At 40.8% G+C, this 17,214-nt stretch overlaps 1 protein-coding gene across 1 annotated transcript in view; it reads left to right on the top strand.

Annotated features, from left to right (window-relative positions):
• The window catches only part of hydin (HYDIN axonemal central pair apparatus protein), a 175,648-nt gene that overhangs the window by 82,847 nt on the left and 75,587 nt on the right, over positions 1-17,214 (top strand). Inside the window, exons 27-36 of the mRNA XM_061722806.1 lie at positions 1,807-1,978; positions 2,614-2,717; positions 4,516-4,643; positions 5,831-5,967; positions 8,097-8,224; positions 8,343-8,456; positions 8,767-8,847; positions 9,428-9,580; positions 14,496-14,735; positions 15,540-15,666. Of these exons, the coding sequence (XP_061578790.1) occupies positions 1,807-1,978; positions 2,614-2,717; positions 4,516-4,643; positions 5,831-5,967; positions 8,097-8,224; positions 8,343-8,456; positions 8,767-8,847; positions 9,428-9,580; positions 14,496-14,735; positions 15,540-15,666 (1,384 nt within the window). The remainder of the gene's footprint in view (positions 1-1,806; positions 1,979-2,613; positions 2,718-4,515; positions 4,644-5,830; positions 5,968-8,096; positions 8,225-8,342; positions 8,457-8,766; positions 8,848-9,427; positions 9,581-14,495; positions 14,736-15,539; positions 15,667-17,214) is intronic.

Raw genomic sequence — 17,214 nt, 5'->3', positions numbered from 1 at the left:
GATTTTCCTGGCCTATCGACAAACGCGTAAGTCGTCGACAGCTGTTGTGGCCCTTTCTGAACTGCCCGACGTTGCTGAAGGAATGAGCACGGGGATCAACACTCAAACTTTAACGGTGGGAGAGCAAAGCCGCAAGCTGGATGCCATTCTTGAACAGAATCGCAGGCTGGCGGCGGTCTTTGAGCTCATTGGCAAGATGGAGAAAACCTTGGAGAAGTTGGAAGCTCGTCAAATTCGTCTGTTTGGAATCGCCATTGAGGAACCAGAGACTTAACGGCAGACGGAAAATTACTGGAGTCTGACTGTTTCCTTTCTTTCAATACAATTGTTGATTCTATAATCTGACCTTGACAGGGCAGCTTGGCCCGCTGCTCCAGTCACAATCTCCCTGGTGGAATGTAAAGAAGTGGCTCTGCCCCCACTAGCCCTCCCCCTCTCTCAAAAACATCTGTGGACTTTGTAACGTTCTCACTCGGGTGTAGATGACCCAAAGCTAAACGTTCAGCTAAACCTTTATCCAATTTCAATAAGAAATGATGACAGAGGCATGGAGTGGCGTTTCATCAAATATATTGAGGGTTGAACATGTGGATGTGTGGAACAGCTTTGGTACATGAAGCTCGGGTCATTTCGCTTTTTGGCTTCATGACTCACAAAGTCACAGAAATAGTGAAATGGAGGAAAGCGGCCGCTATTTTGTTCTTTGAACCGCGTTCCAGATGTCAACCTCTTCTCCTGCAGCTGATATGGGAGCTTCTCCACAATTGGTCCGATCCCCCGGGACGTGTCCAGATATGCGAGGCCAGTGAGGTACCCATCCTCCTTGGCACCTTGGATCTCCTGAAGCAGGTCCCCAAGCTGGCGTAGCTTCAAGAAGTCTTTGATTGAAAACCTGGGAAAGTCCTCTAGCCTCTGAAAAAGAGACTTCTCCAGAATTTCAGGGGCACCATAGCACTCACAGAGTCTCTCCCATGCTTTCATTAAAGCAAGACTGGGATCGTTAACATGTACAGACCTGATGCGTGTCACGTGTTCTCTGGATTCCTTCCCAAGCCATCTGGTTATAAGATCCAACTTTTGGATTGCTGTCAAGCTAGCTTCTCTGGTTGCACTGATGAAGGACGAGTACCAAGCGCGATAATTTTCCGGCTTATCATCAAATTGGTACAGACCTGAGCTGACTAAGTCTCGTCGTCCCAGTTTTCAGAATTGTACCGGGCCGTCTGATAACATCAAGGACAATGGCTAAGGAGCAGCTCTGGGGCGAAGTTTTCACAGACTTACCGCTCACACACACACTTACTTAACGCCTTCCCTGGCTCCCCTCTTATCAGCCCCCCTGACACGGCGCCGGGTTCTAGCGCCACGAAGGCCGTGGCCCTCACTTGGATGAACTGTGCCGGGATCCCCCCTCCCGACTTGCCCGCCCCCCATACCCATGCAAGTTATGATGTTGTTTTGTTGTGTGTATGTTGCTTTTCTGTGCTGAGGTGTTTTTTCGCACCTTGACACTAGGTATTAATACACAACGTGAAGATGCCTTTTTTTTCCCTCCTCCTCCATCCCAGTGTCATCCTTCCTCTAAAAAATGGCGTCCGTATTAATGGTGCCATCGGTGTGAACCGGAGTCAAGTTCTCTTGTCTGATTTATGTCTGACTTGGCAATAAAGCTTTTTCTGATTCTGATTCTGATTCAGGTGTGGAGCCTAACAAACCACACCAGCCCTTGGTGGCCATCTTGTTTTTTTGAGGATTGATTTGAATGGTTTGAATGTGTTTTTGTGTCTGTGTATGTTTTTGTTCCAGGGTTGTGTTAAGGCGGGTGCAGAGCAGTGTCTGCGTGTGCTCTACCTGCCGGGGGTCCCGGGCGTGTTTAGGAAGCGTCTTCAGCTGCAGGTTTCTTTCCTCCCAGCAGAGATCACTCTGACCGGTCAGGGAGTCTTCCCAAGGATCACTCTGAATCTGCCACGAAACCTGCGTATGCACAGCTCTGCTTTCACTCACACTGCTCGCACTCTGTTACCTAAAAGATTCACATTTAGGTCGACTTCTTCTTTGGATGAACAATCATGATTAAGACTAAATCTAAAAATCTACATAGCACTAACTGCTGCAACGCCAAATCAGAAGTAGTTGTATATGTATATATATATATATATATATATATATATATATATATATATATATATATATATATATATATATATATATATATATATTACATACACGCATGCATACATACACATATAATTAGCTGCCCATTTCTGTGCATAGATATAAACAAATTAAAAGAAGTGCAGTAACCTTTGTTTTACTTTTTCTTTTAATTAATTAATTAATTAATTAATTCAATTTGCAAAAGTTGAGACAGAAAAGTTAGTATCACTTTGTCATTCTGCTCTTCATTCTCTAACTGCTTAAAATGGCGTTGAGAATACCAAGTGATGAAGCATGTCATTTGTGTTTTAAATTCTACTCTCCTTGTAAACCTGCAATACTGGTTTATATGACCACAATATACATTTCCACTTTTTGATGGTCCATTTCAGAAGCTTCTGGACCAGAGACATCAATAATAGTCCCCTGGTGTAATATTGTGTTTTTTTTATGCAGCAGCGGAGTGCTATGGTGGTGTGATGCAGCAGGCCAGAGAGGAGTTAATGAATGGGATTACTGATGGTGGACGAGCGGCGACGGAGTCTTCCTGGACTTTAACGGTCAGTAAATTAAATAATAAAAGGTTCAATTAGGGAGATAGTTCATCATGGAGTCTATTGATCTATACATGCAGGCTCATATGTTGTTGCCCGTCCATTAAAGAAAGAAAATCCACGCTGAAATATATTCAATTCAATGCACTTCAATACCTTTTACAGACATTTTTTAGGGGTAACAACTTATTTGTCAAAGTCAGTTCCATTACTTTGTTTTTTAAATGATTCTTTTGAACCACAAAGCAATGTATGACTTTCACTATCCAATGTTCTGTAAATGTCATGTGACCATTGTGGGTTTTTATTTTCTTTAATGGAAGGGTACCAACAAATGTATCTGTGTGCTGATATGTTATTGTTCTCTACTTGTTGACTATGAAAGCTGTGAAAGCAACACCCATGTCTTAGTTTTAAATGCAATTATCAGCCCAGCTCTGATCAGGGCAGTATCAGGATTGACCAACAGATTTTAAGCCTTTAACACTTTGTCCTGCATGTTTTACATGAATCATCAGTAAAAAACCTTTCCATGAGTCGACCAACCCACTATTCATCTGCTTAAAAACTCTGAAATTCAAGGACTTAGTTGATTATATTACAATACAAACCATCTACAAAGCCAGAAACAAACTTCTACCTCCACATGTCCAGAATCTGTTTCAAATGAGGGACACCAGATACAACTTTATTATTTGAAAAACCCAAGACCCGAACCAATGTAAAAAAAATCACTGTGTATCTGTCAAAGGGGTGAACATCTGGAACAACAATATCAAATCATGCTGTACATTATTCAGCCTTAAAATACTTTATAAAAACTAAGTCATTTCTCATTATGCTATGGAAAATTAAGTTTGCCAACTTCTGTACTGTTATATTTTGGGTTTTGCGCAATGCAATACTTTTTTTTTTTGTCTGCACGCATAGTAATGGTTAATACCATGCTGGTAAGAACCTAAGGCATATATATGTGCATTTGTTTATGTCAAATACATATGATATTGTTTTTTTAATATGTCACATATATTTATTTTATTAATATCTATATATATATATATATATATATATATATATATATATATATATATATATATATATATATATATACACACCCAATTTTTATTTATTTATTTTTTCTTGGGAAGGGGGGGTGACATCCGCTGCTAATCCAGGATGCGAGAACACACATGGAGGCGCGCACTGGAAATCTGCAGGAAAAAGAAAAAAAAAGCAGAGAAAAAAACTAAACAAAAGAAAACAAAACATGCAAAAATGCACTACTTTTTATTTTTGCTATAATGGGAAATTTAAGTTTATTTTTTGTTTTTTTTTGAGTTTACTGATAATTAATTTCAAAGTCTTGAGCTTTGCTCTTTTGTATTTGCTGTAACCAATGTAAGGTACCAGTAAAAGGGGTAGGTGTATATAAGCCTTAGCTTTTACCTACACCCTTTTGGTTACAAATGTACCGAAAATAAATAAACATTCATTCATTCACATGTTGCTTTGCATCAACACACGTGATTCTAATTACTGGTCGTCATCAACTTGTCATCAAGTCTGTTAATGACACAGTCGTCTGTATCAGGGTGTGCTAAAGCAGGGGAACGTCTAAAACATGCAGGACAGGGGCCACTGGCCAAAGATAAATAAAGGAATCTAAATATAGTGAATATTCCTGTCAGACTTTGCTGACTGTTTTCTTACTGACGTCATTTAAATAACATTTTAATGCTTTGGAGTCTTCACGTTCCCATCTTGGTGTCTTCCTTTGACATGTGCTTGTGCCTGCTGTCTGTAGAATGAAGAGCGTCTTCACATGGAGATTGAGAGATTGTTGGTCAAAGAAAATGCTCTCACTGTGTCTAGCAGCCTGCTGGAGCTTTACCACTCAAGAGTTCCCACATCTAACTGGCACAAAATGAGCAAGTATGTACAAACACAGGCTCATTCTTTGGTTGAACAGATGGTCCGCTCACTGGACCCAAGTGATACTGCTAGAAACTCTGCTCTTCCATTCAAAGGCCGATGAGTAATGTATTATATCTGGCTGCGTGTTCCGGGCTATGACGCCTGCATGGTGTGCATTGTTGTTTTCACTTTATCCTCAAATGTATGTAGTGTAAAAACTTTTCTGTTGAAATAAACTTTTCTTTTTAAATAGAGGGTATGGATTGACGTCACTTCCCCACTGGACCAGCCCTCTTACTCACACTGAGTGGCAAAAACAGCTGCAACTAGTGGAGAAGACGGAATAACAGCTGATTCTGGGCTTAAATTAAAGTCAGTTGGACTTGACAGTGACCCGTACAGTTACCAAGAACCAGTGGTCCATGGACATTAATATTTGGTACAGTTACCAAGAACCAGTGGTCCATGGACATTAATATTTGGTACAGTTACCAAGAACCAGTGGTCCATGGACATTAATATTTGGTACAGTTACCAAGAACCAGTGGTCCATGGACATTAATATTTGGTATTTATATGTACTCAATTTCTACGCCGGGGAAATACATGAAGCAAAGCTTGAAGGCTTACAAAAGTCTTGACGCTTGGTCCGACTTCAAGGCAGGATTTGTTGTAGAAATTAAAGTGATGAGGACACCGAACTTTATGATTTGACCGTTTAACGTTAGCTACCCAAAAATGCAACATTACCTGATACAAAATGGGAACCACAAATCTACGTTTCGGTGCCTGGAATCCAGTTGTTTCTGTAAATTGCAGCAATCCATTTGTCTCTCTTAAGCTTATTTTTCATCAGTCTGTAAAACGATAACTCTGATTTCTTGCTAAATCTATGAGTACAGTCGTTCCCACAACAGCTCTTTCCCATTTTAGATGTTTTCCAGTGGCTCAAACTGAAAGTTTACGCTGACACTCAGTCTTTCTGACACTCAGTCTTTCTGACACTCAGTCTTTCTGACACTCAGTCTTTCTGACACTCAGTCTTTCCGACACTCAGTCTTTCTGCCACTCAGTGGGCGTAACCCGCTGTGAAGTCGCATCTGTAACGTCATGCACATTCCCTCTATTGTTTGCATTCACCGTTTGGTTGAAGATTTTCTCTCCCTATTATTATCATATACAGTATATAATGATTATGTCCCCAGGTTTAAGCTCCCCGAGTATGTTCTGGATTTTGGTCTCGTCATTCCTGGCAGAGTTGTCAGTCACACTGTAAAAGTGATGAATAGTGGATCAATACCTGCGTCCTTCCACGCCGACTGCAGATGTCTTACAGGCACAGGTACGATTTTGATTTGATTTTGGTTTGATTTGAAGATTTTATTTCTAACATGCATGTTAAAAAAAGAGTACAAAAAAGTAAAAAAACAGAATACAAATATAGGATTGAAGTAACCACTTATCGAGTCCTACCCCTGAATCTTACATACATTCTTACATCTAACAAGAGTTTCAATAAGCTTACTTATAAAGCACCCATATCTACATTAATAACTGTTCAATTCAGTGATATAATACTCAATTATATGTATATATAAATATAGTCAAAATCAAAACAAATCAAGGCAAACAAAACAAAACAAACGCCCAGCATTTAGTTATGCTACTATGTATGTATGTAATGATAGAAGTAATTAAAGGTGCAAGCAGCGATGAACGGCCCTCCACCCTTGTGCACGTTCAGGCTGCAGTGGAAGCTTGTATGACTTGATGTAGATTCTTCAGGCCTGGACATTTAGTGGATGACACCACCCACGACTCACTATATCAAACCATTTAAAAGTTATTGCAGAAAGTAGGAACTATCGAATATGGACCAATCAGACAAAGGGTGGGCGTGCTTTTTGGCGTCTATTGTCGCCACGGTAACGCTTTTGACTGAGAAAAGGAATGCGCATCGTCGCAGGATGGAGACACACATTTTGATGTGTAACACACCTGGGTGCACGTTACGGTTTGGGCCGTATTAACGAACGAAGAAATGGCATAAATTGCGCCAAAATGACACGATTAATTCAAAATGGCCGACTTCCTGTTTGGTTTGGGCCATGGCGCCAAGAGACTTTTCTTTAAGTTGCGACATGATACAGGTGTGTAGCGATTTTCGTGCATGTACGTCAAACCGCACTGTGGGGCTTGAGGCACAAAGTTCTCTAGGGGGCCATGCATGGGTGCACTTTGCGGTTCGGGCCGCATTAAAAGATGAAAAAAGTGTGCGGAATAAGAAGAAGAAGAAGAATGAAAGATGTTTTTACTCGTTTTTTCGGTCGTGTTTTATTTTTGGGGGATTTCTTTTTTCCACATCAGAGCGGGGTCATGCTGTACACCCGCTGCTATGCAGGACTTTAGCTTGTTAGCAAAATGCTAGCAACATTGCCCTTTGGGCCATTCTGGACGATTGTAATATGGTCATGCCACTACTTGGCATGCCCATAACCATACAAGAGTAGATATGCTATATATACACTGGTTCATATATTTACCTCCAATTATATACATAAAAATTAATATAAATCTATATATCGACATATCTACATATAACTATAAATCAATATATATTAATAGAGATATAGATACACAAATACCATACGTATAATACAACTCAATATATCCATATACATACCTACATATAACATATCTATATCCATAATATACATCTATATATCTACATGTATATTAATAAATGTACATATCTACAATAAAAAACAAGACCTGCATTTCTCATATTGTATCTTCAATTGTCATCTTTTTCTTTTTGAAATAAATGGGATATTCACATTTCCCTGAATGATTTGGTGAGATGGAAGGAGCCATTAACTGCTGTGTTGTGATACGGTGAGGACATAGGTGCAGACTCTAACTAATGAATACCAGAATTTCTAGATAATTTACTTTTAAAAAAAACAGGTGAAAAATAGCATGAGTGAAAAGAAAAACAAAAGCAGGAAGATGTGGCAGAGTACAAAGGAATCCAGTAGATAAATACCTGGGTCATGTAATTCATGTCATTAACAGAATTCATGTGTGAAATGGAGACAAGATGCACCATAAATACAATGCACAGAATGTTTCAAAATATAAAGATTTCAAAGTAACAGACCAACAATAAAACTAAGAAAACAGAAAGCTCCACAACAGAAACTTAAAGTAAAGGACATATAAATATTTATTCCAACCTGAAGGATGTTGAGCAGTAAAATTAGCTCAGGAATGGAAGAAAACCTTTGGTGCTATCCAGAAGTGGAAAAAATAGTAATAATGACCTATGGAAACAGTGGTTGAGTCAAACAAGATCTAAAGTGCAGAAAAAGGTTGCAGGTAATTTTAAATGATGAATCAAATGTCACCACCTGTCCCTTGCTTTACGTCCATTTCTGCTGAGTACTGACTCTCTGACTGTGTCTTTCAAAGGTTTTACAGTAGAACCTGAAAAAGTGAAGAACTTGCCCTGCCGTGAGACTCACACTTTTAAAGTCACGTTTGATCCTCAAGGAGCCAAACTGGAACTCGGGGACAAGAGTGTTGTTCTGCCAATTGAGGTACTTATAAACTTATTTCCAATGAGTGTAAATGTGTAAAATGTTGGTCTGTTTTGCTTCCACCTTCTCTTAGCAGGTGGATGACTGTGTCCTAAATGGGCTTGTGATTGATTTGCAGGTGTCGGGGGGTCCGCTGGTGCAGGTGCGGCTGTGTGCGGTTGTGACGGTGCCGGCCGTCACCGTGTCCACAGACACGCTGCAGTTTGACGCGCTGCAGTGCAGCACGTGTCAGGTAATACACAAATATTACCTGTTGAGGTTGAACTGAAACACAACACTGAACATCAAACTGTTGTTCCCATTCTGACACCAGAAATATGTAATCCTGCTGTCAGAATCAAATATTCAATTTCAAAATTAATTCAAATGAAATTAATCATTTGCATTTACATATTTTTTCCTCCTCTAAAATATAATTTTTATTTTTCTCCTGCCTGGCCCTAATACTCCTCCGTATGAGACAGCCTGAAGGATTTTACCTGAAACTCCAGCCGTGCTACTTTAGCTGGGCTGATCACATGTTTTCTACCTTTTTCTGTCAGATAAGGACAATCCAACTGCTCAACCATGAGCTGCTGCCGTGCCACTGGAGCATCGCTGAGGAGGAGAAGCCTCGCAGAAAGGTGCCCTCATTGTAACGTTATACACATTTCTGTGAAGTTAACCAAGTATTGGGTTTGAATAAATAACCTATATAGTAAAAACTATTTTGCCATGAAATGTACATAGTATTGAAAGGTGGTTTTAAATCAACACAAAAACTCAAAATCTTAACAAGAATATTTGTCTTATTTCTAGTTAAAATGTCTCATTTTTATTCAAACAAATCTCATTACACTTAAAACAAGTGTCATTACCAGAAAAAGAACTTGTTATTTGACAATTTTCACCTGTTTTAAGTAGATTTTTAATTAAAATAAGTAGAAAAAAATCTGCCAGTGGAACAAGTTTTTTTTGCTTGTAATGAGAAGATAAATCTTGTTCCACTGGCAGATTTTTCTACTTATTTCAAGTGAAAATGTACTTGAAACAGGTGAAAATTGTCAAATAACAAGTTATTTTTCTGGTGATGAATTTTGTTTAAAGTGTAATGAGATTTTTTGACTAAAAAATATACATTTTTACTAGAAATAAGACAAATATTATTGGTAAGATTTTGAGTTTTTGCAGTGGGGTGAGTTATGTGTCTGTGCTTTGGTGCAGGTTAAGATCCGGCTTCCGTTCGACCGTAAAAAGCTGTCCCCGGATCAGCAGCCCCACCCCCCCGCACGCGTGTTTGAGATGACTCCCCGCTCCGGTGTTCTGCATCCCAGCGAGGGAATCAACGTCCACATCAAGTTCAGCCCGACTCAGGGGGTACAAGCTTTAATGAGATTAGAGGAACAGTGAATTGAAATAATGCATAAAAAGATGTACTGAAAATCAACATGGAAAAGTGGAATAGAGGGTCTGCATTGACGTCACATTCACACTGGACCAGTCCCCTTACTCACACTGAGTGGTAAAAACAGCTGCAACTAGTGGAGAAGACGGGAAAACAGCTGATTATCAGCTTAAATTAAAGGCAGTTGGACTTGACAGTGACCCGTACAGTTACCCCAAGAACCAGTGGTCCATGGACATTAATATTTGATACAGTTACCAAGAACCAGTGGTCCATGGACATTAATATTTGGTACAGTTACCCCAAGAACCAGTGGTCCATGGACATTAATATTTGATACAGTTACCAAGAACCAGTGGTCCATGGACATTAATATTTGGTACAGTTACCCCAAGAACCAGTGGTCCATGGACATTAAAGGTATTGTGACATCATTTTTAACATGCTTTTAACACTATTAAAAGTCTTGGCCAACATCCCTCAAATGTGTCTAAAAGAGTGTAACAAGAAAAACTTCACTCTAGTACTCCATTCCTGGCTTTTTATTACAGTTAGGGATGGGAATCGAGAACCGGTTCTTGTTGAGAACCGGTTCCCAGTGTTTCAATTCCTTGGAATCGTTTGCCTTTTTCCCAAACGATTCCCTTATCGATTCCAGCGGGCGCGAATGACGTCACCAAGCACGTTGCGCAGCGTGCGCATTCGCGCCCAGCAGGAAAACACGGGGACAAAGCGGCATAAACGCTGGGAAGTTTGGTTACATTTTACCAAAAAGGATGACAACAGGGCGACAATTCTTGCAATGTGGACATTTCAACAGAGGGGGGAAACTGTTAGGACTCAGCCGGCTGATCCGCTGGGAGCGCGGAGTCAGCCTGCATGTGGTAAGGCTGATTTATGGTTCCGCGTTACACCAACGCAGAGCCTACGGCGTAGGGTACGCGGCAACATGCACCGTACGGCGCGCGTCGCCGCGTACCCTTCGCCGTAGGCTCTGCGTCGATTTAACGCAGAACCATAAATCATGCTTTAGAAGAGCTGCGCTCCGGCGGACAGCGGAGCTCCTGACACAGCTGCAACTGATCAGCTCATCTACGGAGAAGTTAAAGAGCAGCTACCGCTAGATTCTCCTTTCATCAAGGCAGGAAGAGTATCAGGCCAGAATAGATGAATGTCACCAAGCAGGGACTAAGTTTGTGGTGTTGAACATGTTACTGGACATTCTTGTGTAATTGCCACAAAATAATTTGTTGTTTTTCATTAATTTCTACAGAAGAATATTTATTTTATTATTATTATTTTATATTAAATACATATTTTACTGTATATTACAAATCATTTTGTGGGGACCCCCTGGCACCATCGAGGAGCCCAAGGCTGGGGGCGTCTTAAGACCTCATTATATTTTTTTTGTTCAAAGATATAAAAGTTTTATATCTTTGAACAAAAAAGATCGGAGAAACAAAGAAATTGAAACAAAGAAACAATTTTAGTATCAACTTTGTTTTATTAAAACAAAGTTGATACTAAAATTGTTTCTTTTTAGTATTTTAGTATCAACTTTGTTTTATTAAAACAAAGTTGATACTAAAATTGTTTCTTCTCCTTTTTTCCAAATGAGAATCGATAAGAGAATCGATAAAGAATCGAATCGATAAGCAGAATCGATAAGAGAATCGGAATCGAAAAAATCTTATCAATTCCCATCCCTAATTACAGTGTTTGTTTGCGCCGTGAAAAACGGGTCCTTTTTCCCCTTTCCTGTCAATCATTGCTCCGCTCCTCCTCCAAACCTCCTCCAACCAACCGCTACACACTTCTGCCGTCTTCACACACACGCGCGCACACCGACCACAAACACCGACACACAGCCCAGACAGGGCGACTACAGCCCGGGGATGAAGTCCAACCGGGACCAGAGGACCGGGACCGCAGCTCCCCGCGAGCAATACGCTCACAGCGGCGTCGGAGAGTTATGCCGCGTTCCATTTGTCCTCGGAAGTCGGAATTTCCCAGTTCCCAGTCGGAATTTTCAACTGGAACGCCCCTCGAAGTGGGATCTCCTACTGGTAAAGTGGGAGAACCACCCCCGAGTTCCCAGTTCCCAGTTCCGATTTCCGAGGTAAATGGAACGCGGCATTAAGCCGGGAGCGACCGGCGAAGCATGCACGGAAAAGCAGCACGGCGAAGCAGACAGTCCACAGCAAACAATCATAAAAATAAAGGCATGCAAGCAGCAGTGTCTCCTTATCTTAAGTCCAGTCAGTGGCCGCGGGTCTTCTTAGCAGTTCTCCTCCGGTGATTAGAACAGAAGAGGCTCTAAACTGCTCCGTGTTAAGCCTGATTTATGGTTCCGCGTTAAATCGACGCAGATCCTACGCCGTAGGGTTCAGCGTACGGTGCGCGTCGCCGCGTAACCCTACGCCGTAGGCCCTGCGTCGGTGTAACGCGGAACCATAAATCAGCCTTTATGGTGCGCTGGAGAGGAGAGGAGGCAGGGAGCTGGGTGGAGGGGGCGGTGATTTAGCGGGCCCTGACGTCACGGCCCGCCACCAAACCAGGTGCGCCGTTTTTGCACAGTTATGCGAAAAATCCCAGAAAGCACACAATACACTGAATGTTAAAAGTTTGTTGTTTTTTGGGTGTAATTGATGTCAAGACACCCAACAAAACACAAAAAATCAAGAAAAATGTGTTTTTCATGTCACAATACCTTTAATATTTGGTACAGTTACCAAGAACCAGTGGTCCATGGACATTAATATTTGGTACAGTTACCAAGAACCAGTGGTCCATGGACATTAATATTTGGTACAGTTACCAAGAACCAGTGGTCCATGGACATTAATATTTGGTACAGTTACCAAGAACCAGTGGTCCATGGACATTAATATTTGGTACAGTTACCAAGAACCAGTGGTCCATGGACATTAATATTTGGTACAGTTACCCCAAGAACCAGTGGTCCATGGACATTAATATTTGGTACAGTTACCAAGAACCAGTGGTCCATGGACATTAATATTTGGTACAGTTACCCCAAGAACCAGTGGTCCATGGACATTAATATTTGGTACAGTTACCAAGAACCAGTGGTCCATGGACATTAATATTTGGTACAGTTACCCCAAGAACCAGTGGTCCATGGACATTAATATTTGGTACAGTTACCCCAAGAACCAGTGGTCCATGGACATTAATATTTGGTACAGTTACCAAGAACCAGTGGTCCATGGACATTAATATTTGGTACAGTTACCCCAAGAACCAGTGGTCCATGGACATTAATATTTGGTACAGTTACCAAGAACCAGTGGTCCATGGACATTAATATTTGGTACAGTTACCAAGAAGCAGTGGTCCATGGACATTAATATTTGGTACAGTTACCAAGAAGCAGTGGTCCATGGACATTAATATTTGGACACCAATCCAGTTTCCTGATATTTATATGTACTTAATTTCTACGCCGGGGAAATACATGAAGCAAAGCTTGAAGGCATATAAAAGTCTTGACTCTTGGTCCGACTTCAAGGCAGGATTTGTTGTAGAAATTAAAGTGATGAGGACACCGAACTTTATGATTTGACCGTTTAACGCTAGCTACTCAAAAATCCAACATTACCTGATACAAAATGGGAACCGCAAATCCACATTTCGGTGTCTGGAATCCAGTTGTTTCTGTGAATTGCAGCGATCCATTTGTCTGTTAACCCTTGTGCTGTCTTTGGGTCAAAAAGACCCAATTCTTCTATCCTTCTTCCCTCCTGCTCTCTCCTTCCTTCTTCCTTTCCTCTTTTCCTCCTTTTTTACCCTCCTTTACTCCTTTTTCTTCCTACCTCCCTTTCGTCATTCCTTCCTTAATTACCTTCTTTGCTTTTCCTTCCTTCTTTCCTTATTTTCTCCATTCCTTCCTTCTTCCCTCCCTTCTTTCTTTCCTTTTCTCCATTCTTTCCTTCCTTTACCCCTTCCTTCCATCTTCTCTCCCTTTCCTACTTCGTTCCTTCTTTTCTCCTTTCTCCCTTCCTTCCATCTTTTCTCCCTTCCTTTCTCCCTTTCCTACTTCCTTCCTTCTTTCATTCTTTTCTCCTTTCTTCTTCTCATTCCTTCTTTTATCCCTTCACCCTCCCTTGACCCAAAGACAGCACAAGGGTTAAGCTTATTTTTCGTCAGTCTGTAACGTCAAAGTCAAAGTCAAAGTCAAAGTAGCTTTATTGTCAATTCTTCACATGTGAACACATACAAGGAATCGAGAGGACGTTTCCCACTTCCGTCGGGGAAACATATAAAGTGCGCAGGCACAACAGATAGACAAGACATTCCTAAAAAGTTCACATAAATAAATGAGTAAAACGATAACTCAAATTTCTTGCTAAATCTATGAGTACAGTCGATCACACAACAGCTCTTTGCCATTTTAGATGTTTTTGAATGCTCAAACTGAAAGTTTACGCTGCCACTCAGTCTTTCTGACACTCAGTCTTTCTGACACTCAGTCTTTCTGACACTCAGTCTTTCTGACACTCAGTCTTTCTGTCACTCAGTCTTTCTGTCACTCAGTCTTTCTGTCACTCAGTCTTTCTGACACTCAGTCTTTCTGTCACTCAGTCTTTCTGACACTCAGTCTTTCTGTCACTCAGTCTTTCTGACACTCAGTCTTTCTGACACTCAGTCTTTCTGACACTCAGTCTTTCTGTCACTCAGTCTTTCTGTCACTCAGTCTTTCTGTCACTCAGTCTTTCTGACACTCAGTCTTTCTGTCACCCAGTGGGAATAACACGCTGTGAAGTCGCATCTGTGACGTCATGTGCATTCCCCCTCTATAGTATGAAATATATCTTTAAAACTGCTTCAAAATTGAGAGCAGAATGTTTCCGTGTGTTCCAGTGTGTGTTCATCAGGCAGCTGGAGGTCCGCGTGGCCGACAGCCCCCAGCGGGTGTTCATCACAGCCCAGGGACAGGGGGACGAGCCACAGCTGGAATTCTGCCCAGCACATCTGGAACTGGGTCCCTGTCTTCCTCTCAGCACCAACGCTGAAGCCCAGGTCTCCGTCACAAACCCCTGCTCCTTCCCCATCGAGTTCTACTGTCTAGAGCTCGACACACAACACCTGGAAGAAGAAAAGGTAGCTCTCTCTCTCTGCTTGTGAAAAAAAAACCAACCTGAAAATGACCCCTGGGTTACTCCTTTTCTAACCTGAATATTTGGTCATGGATAGACTAACGGGATTTCCCCATCAAAAGGAACAGGAATTTGTTTTCTGCATGTTCTTTTCACCAGGAATCCTGGTCTTTTGAGTCCAGGAAGTTCTTATAAACATGGAGAAACACAAGACCAGGAGGAGACTAATCACTTCATAAATGTAATGAAGGATATGAACATTTCTGCATTTGTAGACGGTAGAAAGTACCGGGATAGAAGATTTACAAGAAGGTGAGAGAAAAGTTGCACGAAGCAGCATTTGCACGAACGCCAGACCAGATCAAGCTCCGCTGGGAGACGCTGAAAAAGGAGAAAAGGGACAAGAAACAAAACCACTTCTACTGGGCTGTTGATTATCCACCATGCTGCTGTTATTGTTGTTGTTTTGGATTTGGATACAGGAAGAAGAAGCAGAAATGACGGGAATTGTGTCATGATGTTCTCCGTGCGTCGCTGGTTTGATCCAGATATCCCAAATGATTAATCACCATGTAAACAGGGTTAACCCTGTTTGCTCACGCATGGAAACACATTATTCCCAATGTTTCAGTAACCGGAATATTGACATCAACCCCAATTTTGACTGCATGTAAACGTAGTTACTGGGAAGAAGTAAATCAGGACAAAGAGAACTATTTTAAAATAAAGCATAATATATAAAATATAACCTAAATCCAACATCAGGATAATGTTCCTTCCTATGTTTTTCCCTGTTGTGTTTCCACAGATGTTGCGGCTGATGCCGGGGTATGATGAGAAGAAGCTGTTGCTGCTCCCCCCGAGGGTTCCTGGGGAGGGTCTCCCTGAGGAGATCCTGGAATACTACAACCAAGGTTCCCCGCCAACAAGCCAAGGTAGCTCTAAAAAACATTGTGAAACATTGTCACTCTTTTAACCGCGCAGATTTTTCAAGGCAAGGCAAAGGCACATTTATTTATATAGCACATTTCACACGACGAGCATGGACTCAATGTGCCCAAATACTTAAACAACCAAACAAACAAAATTACAGGGTTACATTAACAGAAACAGACAAAAGGATGTCAAGAGAAAAATAAAAAACAACAATAACAACAATAATCCCATTAAAACAAAAGTGCTGTCACTCAGCCAATCATGTAGAGTTTAGTGAAACACCTGTGCAAAAAGGTACGTTTTTAGTCTGCTTTTGAAAGGGCTGTTGGAGCAGACCTTAGTTCCTGCGGAGAGGAGTTCCAGAGAGTTTAGTAGTGACTGAAGCACCATGAGCAGATCTAGTGTGAATTCTAGGGATGATGAGAAGACTCTTATTTGAGTCTAAGGCAGGGGTCGGCAACCCGCGGCTCTAGAGCCGCATGCGGCTCTTTAGTGACGCTCTAGTCAGTGGCTCCTGGAGCTTTTTCATAAATGTTTTTTTTCTCTTTTTCTTTTTTTTCTTTTTTTCCTTTTTTTCTTCTTTTTTTATTTTTTTTCCCTTTTTTTCTCTTTTTTTTCTTGTTTTTTTTTCTTTTTTATCTTTCTTTTTTCTTCCTTTTTCCTTTCCTTTTTAATCTCAACATTTTGCCTTTGTTCTCAACATTTTGACTTTTTTCTCAACATTTCAACTTTTTTCTCAAGATTGTACTTCAACATTAATCTCGACATTCTGACTTTTATCTCGACATTTCGACTTTTTTCTCAAAGTGCATAATGAAAAAAAAAGTTCTAACTAATATAGAAACATGCAGCATGTGTTGTCTTTATTCTAAGGCTGATACAAGACTTTTCATTTTTTGCGGCTCCAGACATATTTGTTTTTTGTGTTTTTGGTCCAATATGGCTCTTTCAACATTTTGGGTTGCCGACCCCTGTACTACGGGATCTGTCCAGTATGTATTCAGCATGTCAGCCATGTAGGAGGGAGCTAAGGCATTCATAGATTTAAAGACAATAAGAAGTACTTTAAAATCTCCTCTTTGTTTAACAGGGAGCCAGTGCAGAGAGGATAAAACAGGAGTGATGTGTTCATACCTCTTGGTTTTGGTTAGAATTCTGGCTGCAGCATTTTGAATAAACCGGAGTTTATGTAACACTTGCTTTGTTAGTCCTGCAAAAAGTGCATTGCAATAATCTAATCTACTGGAGATAAAAGCATGAACCAGCTTTTCAGAGTCTGATTGTGACAGAAAGCATCTTACTTTAGATATATTTCTGAGATGATAGAAGGCAGTCCTGGAGACATTAGCTATGTGTTTCTGGAAGTTAAGATCAGCATCTAACATAACACCCAGGTTTTTGACAAGCTCACCAGGTTTCACTGACGGAGGAGTTAACAAAGGGAGAATATGTTGCCTCAGAAAACTCGGACCAACTAAAAGAATCTCTGTTTTATCCTCATTCAGCTGTAAAAGGTTTGTTGCCATCCAATACTTGATATCTGCAAT

This window comes from Cololabis saira, chromosome 5 (genome assembly GCF_033807715.1).
Source record: "Cololabis saira isolate AMF1-May2022 chromosome 5, fColSai1.1, whole genome shotgun sequence".
In the NCBI taxonomy this organism is placed as follows: Eukaryota; Metazoa; Chordata; class Actinopteri; order Beloniformes; family Belonidae; genus Cololabis; species Cololabis saira.
Note: the sequence above shows the minus strand (reverse complement) of the source record. Positions and strands in the feature narration are given on the sequence as shown.